Source organism: Gastrolobium bilobum, unplaced genomic scaffold (genome assembly GCF_033153095.1).
Source record: "Gastrolobium bilobum isolate Gb01-03AN ecotype WA unplaced genomic scaffold, APGP_CSIRO_Gbil_v1 utg13468, whole genome shotgun sequence".
NCBI classification, from domain to species: Eukaryota; Viridiplantae; Streptophyta; class Magnoliopsida; order Fabales; family Fabaceae; genus Gastrolobium; species Gastrolobium bilobum.
Window position 1 is genome coordinate 293,521 of NW_026898617.1, and position 12,238 is coordinate 305,758.

Sequence of the window (12,238 nt, forward strand, 5' to 3'; positions counted from 1 at the left end):
TCTATGCTTAAACTTAATGGATCAAATTGGTTTATTTCAGTTATGTTTCGTTAGTATAGTTTCAATTCGGTGATCTATATTCAAGCTCTGTATTCTTGACAATTTTTAGAAACGAAAGTTTAATCTTTTAGTCGTTGCTTTTGTTTGTTTTGAGTTTTGATTTTGCTTAGGAGTGCAAAAAGATAAGTGTGAGAAAACTTGATAATTGATATTTTTTTGCACTTATTTATCACTCTTGATTAGTATTTTAGGATTAATTGGAATGAAAATAATGGTTTTTTGGGTTAAATTAGTTTTTTTGGTTGTTTATTGGGTTTAATTTATTTTCGTCATAAATTTTCAGTTTTATGTTACTTTAGTATTTTGATCATATGTCACCCCACAAGTGTCCGTTTGACTTCGTTCTTGTTGCGTTTTAAAGATAACTCAGAGGGATACAAATTCTATGCAGACATGAAAGCCCAGTTCAGACAAGAAGATGGACAAAATGGCCTAAGGGTGAGGGATAAGGCCTGATAAGAGATTGATGTATTAACATCGTTAACCAATGTAATTCTCAAAAATTAATATATTATTTTAATATTAATCTATTAAAATAAAAATTATTTTTTCAATATATTAATTTTTAAAATATTGAATACTTTTATTTTTATAAAAATTAATTTATATTTTGGACACACTGATCAATAAATTTTTATAAAAATTAAATCATAGGACATTTTTTGAAGAATTATATAAATTATTTATTAAGGGATATTTTTATTAAAAATATTTATTTTTATCCTATATAGTATTATACAGTGCATTACCAAATACTAGATGATATTATCTTATACAATATATTATTTTATACAATACCGTGCTAAACGCTGGATAGTATTCAAATTCAATCAGGTCTTATACTATCAATCCTTATCCTATACTATGCACCAAACATGCCCTAACACAACAAGGGCCTATTTGGTGTGATGTATAAGGCTTGACAGTATAAGCTTATACTAGACGTTATGACATTTTTAGTTGTTTGGTGTAACCATCGTATAGTATAAGCTTATACAGTAGGATCCCATTATACATCAAGATGATGTATAACTTAATCAGGACTAAGAGGGTAGGATTAGGCCTGATAAGGAGTTGATGTATTAACCAATGCAATTATCAAGAATTAATATATTATTTTAATATTAATATATTAAAATAAAATATAAAATTTTAATATATAAATTTTTTAAAAAATTGAAGATTTATATTTTTATAAAAATTAATATATTTTCTGGATACACTGATCAACAAATTTCTAAAAAAATTAATATCGTTTGATATATTTGTGAGAATTATATAAATTCATTATTAAAAGGTATTTTTGTCAAAAATATTATTTTTATCTTATCTAGTATTATACAGTACATTATCAAATATTGAATGATATTATTTTATACAATATATTATCTTATACAATATCATACCAAACGTTGGATAATATTAAAATTTAATCAGGCCTTATATTATCAGGTCTTATATTATTAGACCTCATCCTATATTGTGTACCAAACATATTCCAAAATGATGTATAACTTAATCAGGCCTACGAAGATGAGTTTAGGAGGGGTTGATGTTTTAATATTGCTTATAAGTACAATTCTCAAGAACTAATATATCATTTTATATTAATATATTAAAATAAAAATTATTTTTTTAATATATTACTTTTTAAAACATCGGAAAATTTTGGTTTTATAAAAATTAATATATTTCTTGAACACACTGATCAATAGATTTTTATAAAAATTAATATCATACGACATATTTGGAATAATTATATAAATTCTTTATTCGAGGGTATTTTTCTTTAAAATATTTATTTTTATCCTATTCAGTATTACAGTGCATTATCAAACACTAGAGGATATTTTTTTTTGGTAAACAACACTAGAGGATATTAACTTATATAATATCATATCAAACAATGGATAGTGTTAAAATTTAATCAGATCCTATACAATCAGACCTTATACTATCAAGTTTTATCTTATACTATGCACCAAACATGCCATTTGGTGAAATATACATGTCCAAGAAGGTGTTTCAATAATTAAATATTTGAATTAAATATGCAACTTTGCATTTTACAAAGAAAATTAAGACATTTGCCAGTATTTAATTTTCTTAATTTATTATTGGACACTGCATTTGGTGAAATATTTAAATGATTGGACATATTAGAAAAGAACAACGGATAACTTAAAATAATAGAAAAATATATAATTGAAAGCACGAATCTCACCATGGGAAAATAATTTGCATAAGAATATATATATATATATAATATAATAAAAATATTTCTACAGTTACTGCAAATAAGTTATCTGCATTTATTCTTAAAAGTGACGTTGTTTTGGTGTTCAAATATTAAAAAATTATAATTATAAAGACTATTATAACCCTGATTTAAATTAAAATTACAAAAATACCTTGATTTCCGCAAAAAATAATGTCGCTTTGGACTCAATGCAGATAACTTATCTGTATTTTCTGAAGAAAAAATGAACCCATAAAATATATATAACAATAAATAATTTTCCCAATTTTTTTTTTGAAATCCCTATAAATTTAATTGTTATTTTTATGATTTCAATAAAATTAATAAAATTATATGATAATTAAGAAATTATTTTAAATTATTATAAAATAACACAAAATATTTAAATTATTTCATAAAAAATGAAAAAAATTAATTTTCAAATTGTCATAGAATGTAACAGATTTAATATTTTTAAATGTAAAAGAATTTTAATAATTTCGCATAATAATTATTTATTATGTTAATAATTATTTGATTAAATAAATTCAATATTAATTTCTAAAATAATATTAATTATTATATGATATTAATTACTATTATTGCAAAGTGCGGAAATAGAGATAGAAATGATAATGAAATTTGAAATAAATGACTGAGTATCGATTATGTTAGTCGTGTCTTATCATATTATTTTTCAAATAATTTCAAAAATAATTGAATAATTAGTTTTTAAATTTGCATTAATCATACTATTTTAGTTACCGTGAAATTTAATTTCAAACAGAATTTAATTCTTTATCAACATGGAAAAAATTCAAAGTGATATATAATTAAAAAAAGTAGTGTAATTTGATAAATCATTTATAAAAGTACATTTACTTGGTCAAAAACCCGACTAAATAATTATAAATTTAAATAAAAAAGATTACAAATTTGACATGAAGATGCCTTATTAAATGGTTCATATGGAGGGCCATCAGAGTCATTCAGAGCAGTAATAAACCCCCAAAAAACTGTGGGTGCCAGTTGTAAACAGTGACATGAAAACGAGACAACAACAGATAGGGCAAAATCAATCAATATTTGTATTCCAATTGAAATTCTACTTGTCGAATTAGAAAGATCTCGTGGACGTGAACAATCTAGGAAGGAAGAAGGCCCCACCTCTATTATTAATAATTAAAATTTTATAAGCAAAGCGTTACCCACATCTTCACCTCACCTCGGAATCCTCGTTTTTGGAAGAAAAAAAAAAATACATGAAATGATAATACCAGAAAGGTAAAGAAAAATGTTTTTCTTCTTTTATACAACGAATATTTGATTTCTATACATAGATTGAATTTCATGTCAAGTTTTTGCTTTTATTTTTTTTTATTTGCTGGCCTCATTTTTTTTGTCTCAATATAAGACAATTTTTTTCTTATGTTAAAGGAAAAATATATTTTTCTATCTTAAAATTATAATCATACACAATTATCATTTTATAACTATCTATTTTAAAAGGGTTCGCTTTTTCTACAGTCAATGTAGATAAGTTATCTACATTGAATTCAAAACGACGTCGTTTTGAGGTGAAAATCAAGGTATTTTGTAATAATAATTTATTTTAGAGTTATAATAATCTTTTTAAATATAATTTTTTAATTTTTCAATCCAAAACAACTTCATTTTAAAAGTGAACGTAGATAACTTATCTATGTTCACTTTAAAGTTTAAAAACATTAAAACTATTTTAAAATTATTACATTTTACCTACACTTTTTCATGTGATTTTTATTTTTTCCCATTACATTTCCCCTTCACCTCCGTACGTAACCAGTTTCTGTACGGGATTACATTACAGGCTGTTTAGGTCACCACAAGCCTATAAATATATCCCCTCGTTTTCAGCCACTAATTGCTCCGTTTCTCAACAATTTTCTTTCTCGAAAAATCTCAATCACATTTAAATACCATCATAAACAAAAACCCTTCGTTTTCTTTCTCTCTCTCTTTGTAATTCTTCTGGTCATCGATTTTTTCTTGGGCTGTGTATGGCAGTGAGATTTTCAGGGTATGAGGTATCCGATCTGTGTCTTGGGAAACCCGCGCTCCGGTCACTTTCTGTCACCGACACCGTAGCCGACGCCCTCTCCGCCCTCAAGAGAACCGGCGACAGCTACGTCAGCATCTGGAACTGCCATCACTCTCTCTCCAAGAACCATCAACGCCAAGAAGAACCTCAAAACGAGGACGAGGAGGAGCATAATTGTAGATGCATCGGTAAGGTTTGCATGGTCGATATCATATGCTTCCTCTGCAAACCCCATAACCTCTCTTCCCCTGCCGTCGCGCTTCAATCTCCGATCTCCATTCTCATCCCCGATAATTCCGGCATCGTCCGACATATCGAACCCAATGCGAGGTTTTCTTTTCCTTCTCGTGAATCACTTTTCTGTTAATTTTGATATTATTTTTTGTTTGACTCTATCAATTGTAAAATATTAACCCTATTTTTTCTTATAGATTAAAGTGATTTCTTTTTTAAACTTTTGACCTTTTCTTGACTTTTCCTTTCTTCCAGATTCCAGCCGTCATGTTAGAATCATCTTTACAAAATCTAAAGAAAAAAAAAGTGATTTTGCTTTAACTTGAGAACATATACTTTTAATGGTCAAGAACAAAGTGTATTACATAATACAAAAAGGCACTTTTACCATAATTGGATTTGAAAGAATCACCTTTTGTTATTTATTTATGTAAAAAGGAACTTTTAGCTTAATTGGATTTGAAAGACGTAATGTATTAAATCTTCTTCAACTCAAGAATTGCGTACGTGGGTGTGCTTAATTAAGAAAATAGTGTGATGTTTTTTCCCCTTGTGATTTTGTTTTCTTGCAGCTTGTTGGAGGCTATAGATGCTTTGTATGAAGGGGTGCAGAATCTGGTGATACCGATACAAAACCAGAGCAGCTCAAAGAAAAGGGTGGTTGAATCTTTGGATTCCATGTTTTGCAACAAGAACCGCACCTTCTGCTGGCTCACCCAAGAGGACGTGATTCGTTACCTACTGAACTCAATTGGGGTGTTTTCACCAACACCCGCAAGCTCCATCAACACACTGGGCGTCATTGACACTCAAAACCTCTTGGTTGTTAACTATGATGACCCTGCCTCCTCTGCTTTGGAGCTTCTCGCCGTTTCCCTCATTCGCCAGAGTTCTGTTGCCATTGTTGATCCGCAGGGCAAGTTCGTCGGTGAAATCTCACCGTTCATGCTTAACTCTTGCGATGAGGCCATTGTGCCCGCGTTTGCCACACTCTCCGCCGGTGACCTCATGGCCTACATCGACTGCAGTGGTCCACCGGAGGACCTGGTTCAGCTTGTGAAGGAGAGACTCGAAGAGAAGAATCTAGGAGCTGCTTTGGAGTTACTTGGAGATGAAACTGGGCTTTCTTCTTGGTCCTCGTTTTCTTCAACTTCATCTGATGAAGAGTTTTGTTCGGGGAAGAATTGGAAGCTTGGAGGGTACTCAGCAAGGGTAGTTAGGAGGTCAGAGGCCATTGTTTGCTACCCATGGAGCTCTTTGGTGGCTGTTATGATTCAGGCACTTTCCCACCGTGTGAGTTACGTGTGGGTTGTAGAAGAGGATGGAACCTTGACTGGTATTGTTACCTTTGAAAGCATGTTGAAAATTTTCAGAGAACACCTGAAATCCTAGTGCCAACCCAGAGACAGAAGATGATGAAAACAACTGCTTCGCGCTAATTAATAAATGCCACTCATCTTCTTTAGTTTTCTCAAAAAATCAAACATGTGGTAGATAACTCGGATTGTGTCAAATTTGTTTTTTGTTCATAAACGCAGGTACACAGGTACCAGAACCAAAAAAGTTCCTTTTTCGTTTACGTGCTTGTGCGTAAGAGTACGACTTTTATTATCTTTTTGGGGAGAATGATAATGTGGGTGCTTTATTGATTTTTCATTTTTTTTTAATGACTTGCATAACCAAACTCAAAAGTAGAATACTTTAAGAATACAATACTTTAGAGTAAATTACGTGCACTTTAAGAAAACAACCCTTTCTTTATATGAATTTAATAAAGAATTTTAAATGTTTTTTAAATGAACGATGTTAAATTTAGATTTCTTATACTTTTTGTTCCAGGATGGGTTCCGGGTTTGGGACCTTATTTGAGAAATGGGACCTAAAGAGTAGAGATGCTGTATTGATTCATGGCCGGAATTTGCCCTTGCTAGGCAGCCCGCCATGCTCCATAGCCCGGGTCGTGGGTCGTTGGATTTCATGTTTTGGATCATCTTCCACTCTCCCAATTACCATGAGACTTCTATAAAAAAGGCTGAAACAGTGTTAGGGAGGACACACGTCCTTGGTTGGAGATACTGTACTTAATTTATCAGTTGTTTCTCCCATATATCCTTAGATACAAACACTAGCTCATCCTTGCTAGACATCCAGTGTTTAACACTATTAATTTTGATTCTTTTTAAAGAATGCCATATTGTGTAAAAATTTATTGCCATTCTTAGTATTATGCATAAATTAAAAAGTGGTATTACCAAAAGCTTGTTTCATAGCGAATTTTATATCCCACAACATATCCATCATTTAAAAAAAACTGCAGCAACAATTTTTACTCAAGAAAAAAAAAATTATATTAGGAAAACAATCCTGAGAGGAGATGATAAGCAATCTATGAATTCCAATTACGAAACTGTATGATTGTGGCAATTGCTAATTAGGAGGTGCTGCTTATGACTGACAGTAGCATATACTGTGTCGAGAGATTCGGATGCCTTTGAAAGGTCAAATTCGATTCCCTTTCCATGAAAAACTAAGCTTGAAAGCTACGCGTGAGGCGACGTAATTTGCAATATGTCGCTCTGATAAAACTTTTATGACTTTCTTTCACTTAAGGTAGCTGCCACATATAATGAAAATTTGATATTTAAGTAATTTTATTTTATAAACTGAACCATGACGTGACTATTTTTGATGTTGTAATTGTTAATGGCAAGTTGATTATGGTTAGAACTATCAAGGAAGTCACTGCTAAGAACGACCTTCATGTTGATACTAGATGATGGGGACACTCAATTTGGCTTTCTTGAGGAATTTAAGTGACCCCAGATAATGTCACAGTAATCTTGCTTAAGAATTTTTGAAGCGTTCAATAGCATCGTCTTCCCTTCGCCTTGTTGCTAGCTGCAAGATATTTTGTATTCAAAGAAGTTTAAATGATAACTCACATAAAATAATACTTAACCGTCTAAATTATGTTTGTTTCTTTTATATTCAGATTATTTAGTTTAATAATAAAATTTATTTAGTATCTCAAACAAAATAGACAAGTTGATTATAAGTGAATTTGTACGAGCAAAGAAGATATTTATAATTAATTTAGGAACATATTATATTTATCATCTATTTTCTTTTACAACTTCTTATTATCATTTTTATGGCTGTTGGGTCAAAATCAAATCAACGGCTCTCATTTAATATTATTTTTTAATACTTGATTGGATTTTGATTCAATAACCTTAAACTTAAAGTGGTTGTAAGAGATTCTAAGAGAAAATAGGTTATAAATATAACCTCTTTCGTTAATTAAAATTAAAATATAATATGATTTTAACCAACAGAGATGAACTCCAAGCCAAGGCTAGTCTAGCCATGGGCTTTGCATATTCTTGTGGTCCTAAAGCTCTCTCTTTTCTCCTTCTGATAGCGTTTTGAGGTCCAAAATCAAAACACACGAACAATTACAGTTCACAAATTTATTCCCCATTTAACAAGATTGGACCCAGGTTACATGATGACAACTACACCCCAATATCAGATGGTGACTATATAGGAGAAGCCCAGTCCAATATGTTACCTAGCCCTTTTGCTTTGCATTTGGTTTTGGTGTACATGCCTTTTACGTAATTTTACTATACTAAAGTTTGCTTAGACTATTAAAACATAAAAGCCAGTACAAGCAAGCATTATCAAGGAGTTCAGATCGAACACACACACACACACAAACACAAAGGAGAAATGTTGGATATTGATAGAATGGAAGCTACTTCTATAAAAATAATTTCATGTGGTTATAACTAAGTTATGTTTTACGAACTCCGTGTTACGGCGTTACTATGACATTGCATTTTTTATTTCATTTTTTTATCATATTAGTCACATAACTCTTACATTCATATTTCTTCATACACTTACCAATTTTTTTTTTAAATGATTTATGAGATCTTGACTCTTGAGCAATTTCAAACCTTAACCAAAAGTGAACAAATGTTCTTTAAAAGATGGCCAAATAAAATGCTTTACAATTGGTTTAGACAACAAAGAAGACAAATATTAGCATGTTATTTATTTCTTTTACCTTAGACCAGAAACTAGATAATACAATTTAAAAGTTCATTAAAGACAGTAAAGAAGAAAACTAAAATGAAATGACTATGAGACAAAAGGAAATAAGAGAGAGAGAGATAGAGGGGAGGGGGGCAGTTCCATTATATCCTTATCCGAAAGTACATCCATGTTCATATTATGTATTAAAAAGTGGGTTTTTTTTTTGGGGGGGCAAATGATAGGTGTGTATCATTTTATAGTATGATAGCACTTGGTGACAATGTGATGAGTTGGACACCACCTAATCTATTTTCAATGAACCTAATCGTTTCATCACCCTCCTTCTCTGTCAACTCCCCAAAGGCCCAAACAAGGTACTTTTCACCCTCTCATTCATTCAGTCTCTCCCAACATAAAGCTCATCCCTTTTGTTTTGACTTAAATATCCCTTCTGTTTCACCTATTCTCACTACTACATTTTCTTAAGGAATACAGATAAGTCTCGCATTGTATTTTTGAATTTCTTTTATATAGAAATAGAATCTTGCATGTTTTGAACTTTTTTTTTTTTTTTTTTTTTACATATATTCCGAAGTTTTGTAGTTTTAATTTTTTTTTCCAGAAAAAAATAAGAGAGTAAATTTATGGCATTCTATAATTTGAGATTGAGCACACTTTCATAAGATGGTTGCCTTGTTACGTGGCGTTACATTGAAAAAACACTTTATTTGAAGAAAATGACAGTGTTAGATGTTTTGAGTGCTTAGAATAATACCATTGAAGATCATAAGACTTTAATCAATGAGCACCGTCACTAATCATTGTTATATTCTTAATCTTTGGTAGTGCCAACTCTTTCCCCTTATTTGTAATTTGGCGTGAACTATTATTTTTTTCCATTCCCTTGAACATATATAAAATCTGGAATCTCTTCATAATTAATTATAATTTAGAGGAACTTAAAGAGCGTTTGGTACAGGAAATTTTTTTTTTTTAGCCGGGATTCTCAATTTTCAAAAATATAATTTTTACATTCAGTTTATAATAATATCCGTAAATTTAAAATTTAAAAAAATTCAGTTTCCCGAAATTCTTGAAGAATCCCACATACCAGACGTCCCCTTAGGAGTTAAAATCACTGAGTGGGCGAAACTATCTTCGGCCCGCACATTTAAGGATTTAAAAAATTATGTCGTTGTATATACAAATTTAAAGTGGGGTATTACAATTTAATTTATTAGATAAGTAAATATATAATTTTAAATACATGATATTAAAATAAAAATATAAACATTTTATTAAATTACTTAAATAGAAATTAGTTTTCTTAGTCAAATATAATTATATGAAAATAAAAAAATTATACCAAACAAATATTGTACGATAAGAAAATCTTTGATTAACCTAGAAAAAAGTCAAATAAAAAGAAGCGTAGAACCTTGGACTTGTAGGCCTGACATTCATGAAACACGCCAGCCTTGCATTTTTCAAAACAATTTAATAAATAATTCTGATATAGTTTATTCTAATTTTGATACAAGCTAGTGTAACAATATATTCTAATTCTGATACAATTTAACCCCCCTTTTTTGACACGGGGGAGAAAAAAATGTTCTGTTGTTAAGAATAGGAACAAAAAGAGCATTTAGATATGTCATCGTTAATTATTGGACCATCACACTGACAATTAAAAAAAATAAATAGATATCATTATTAATGTAATGGGTGCAAAGGTAAGTGGTTGATTGTTGGCTGTTGTGGCTACAAAATCATGGGAGCTATTTTTCTTTATATCCGGTCTATAATCATTCTCATATATTATTTATTACTTTATAGATGCAACCAAGAGAAATGGAGGAGCAGGCCCATAGTTCCTTCCTATCGTGAATGATAAATCTTAATTACTGACTGAAAAAAGAGAGAATGGTAGATCGGAATGTCGTTAAAACTACAACTTAGCATTTATGAATCCTTGCGGTATTTAATAATAGATTTGATGTTTCTTCATTATACAGGAGATAAAATTATTTTTTATATACGTATAAAAATATGTGGGATCCATACAAGATCACGTAAAGAGAAGAGAAAGAAAAAAATATAAGTCTTATACACCTTTATGTATATATAGCACTGACCGACCTACATGGTTGCCAATGTGTGCAAGTACAGACACAAAAAAAAAAAATCGTTTGAAATAACAAAGCTTGATACATATTACTGTAGGATTTGCTATGTGAATAGCTTGAAATAACATTTAATTTTTTTTAATAGCTTGTAGAGTAAAGTATCTTTTGGGTCCTAACAAAAATCACGGAGCCCATTTTAATTCCTTAGAAGAAAAAAAATCTACATGTGATCTCTCTAAAATTCAAAATAGACACAATTAGTCGAAATCGTGGCCCCTTTGAAATTCAAAGGAGACCCACGTTAGTCCTTAGGCGTTAACATGAGTCTATTTTGAATTTCAGAAGGACCACGAGTCGACCTTTTTTTTCTAAGGAATTACATTGGGCTTCGTGATATTTATTAAGAATCCAAAAAGTACTTAACTCTAGCTTGAAATAACATTTACAAAAATTGAGATATGCGTGAAATAGCTTGAAATAACAAAACTTTATATATCTGAATATTTTTCTTTTCTTTTTTTGTTTACATTCTTTTATTTTTTAATATATTTAACATTTTTTTGGGGACGATTCCCCCGAATCCCGTCACTAAATGTGCACTCATAAATAATATTTTATGGGTCTATCATTGATGTGTAGATAATTTTATCACCTACAACTAAGATATTAAATTCTGCTTATTCTTATTTTGCCTACCTCTCATTGATGGAATATGTTATTTTGCCAACCTTTGCCTACCTTTCTTAACACTGTTAGATTACAACCTCATCCAATAATGGAGATTTGTGGAATAAAATAAATCATTTTTCTCATTCTTTCTCCTTACTACCTCTCACACTCTTTCTCTCTAGTCCCCTTTCTTTCTATCGATTTGCGTAATTTACAACATGAATTTATATTTGAATCTAAATCCAATCAATAATTAATGGCATGATAATTCTGCTGGATGAATATAATTTTCAAAATTTCTTGAATCTGATATAATTGATCATGGCAAAAATCACAAAAATACAAAAAAACGAAAACCACGAAGAATCCCTCCTTTTGAATTAATCCACAATTACAGTAACGTTCCTATTTTGCGGTTAAAATTTGAAATCGAATTAACTTATCTCTTTCTTATTCTTATCTTGATTTTTACTTTGAAGTAGGAAAATGATCTATGTTCTTTCTATGTTACGCTCAATAACAGGCATACCTGATCCTATAACATAGAACATATGAGTTTGTTTCTTCTTGACACCCTTTTTCAATTTATTTTTTATGTAAATGCTCATAACAATGGTTGGATTGGATTAATTGCTTTTTTTGATATTGAAGTGACATTAAAAAGAGAGAAAGGACACGAGAGAGAGAAAGAATGAGAGACAGTGAGAGAGAAAGAAGAGGAGAGAGTTTTTTGATATTGAAGCGACATTAAAAAGAGAGAAAAGACACGTGAGAGAAAGAACGAGAGAA

At 30.3% G+C, this 12,238-nt stretch overlaps 1 protein-coding gene across 1 annotated transcript; it reads left to right on the forward strand.

The window, feature by feature from the left end:
• The first annotated feature begins 4,221 nt into the window (after nt 1-4,221).
• On the forward strand, nt 4,222-6,812 carry LOC133317716 (CBS domain-containing protein CBSX5-like). Its single transcript, XM_061519599.1, has 2 exons — nt 4,222-4,709; nt 5,186-6,812. The coding sequence occupies exons 1-2, from the start codon at nt 4,339-4,341 to the stop codon at nt 6,003-6,005; spliced, it is 1,191 nt and encodes a 396-aa protein (XP_061375583.1). The 5' UTR covers nt 4,222-4,338; the 3' UTR covers nt 6,006-6,812.
• Nucleotides 6,813-12,238: the final 5,426 nt, after the last annotated feature.

Coding starts and splice junctions, on each gene's coding strand:
- LOC133317716 (XM_061519599.1), top strand. CDS start 4,339: ATGGCAGTGAGATTTTCAGGGTATGAGGTATCCGATCTGTGTCTTGGG. Junction 4,710..5,185: donor CATATCGAACCCAATGCGAG/GTTTTCTTTTCC, acceptor GTTTTCTTGCAG/CTTGTTGGAGGCTATAGATG.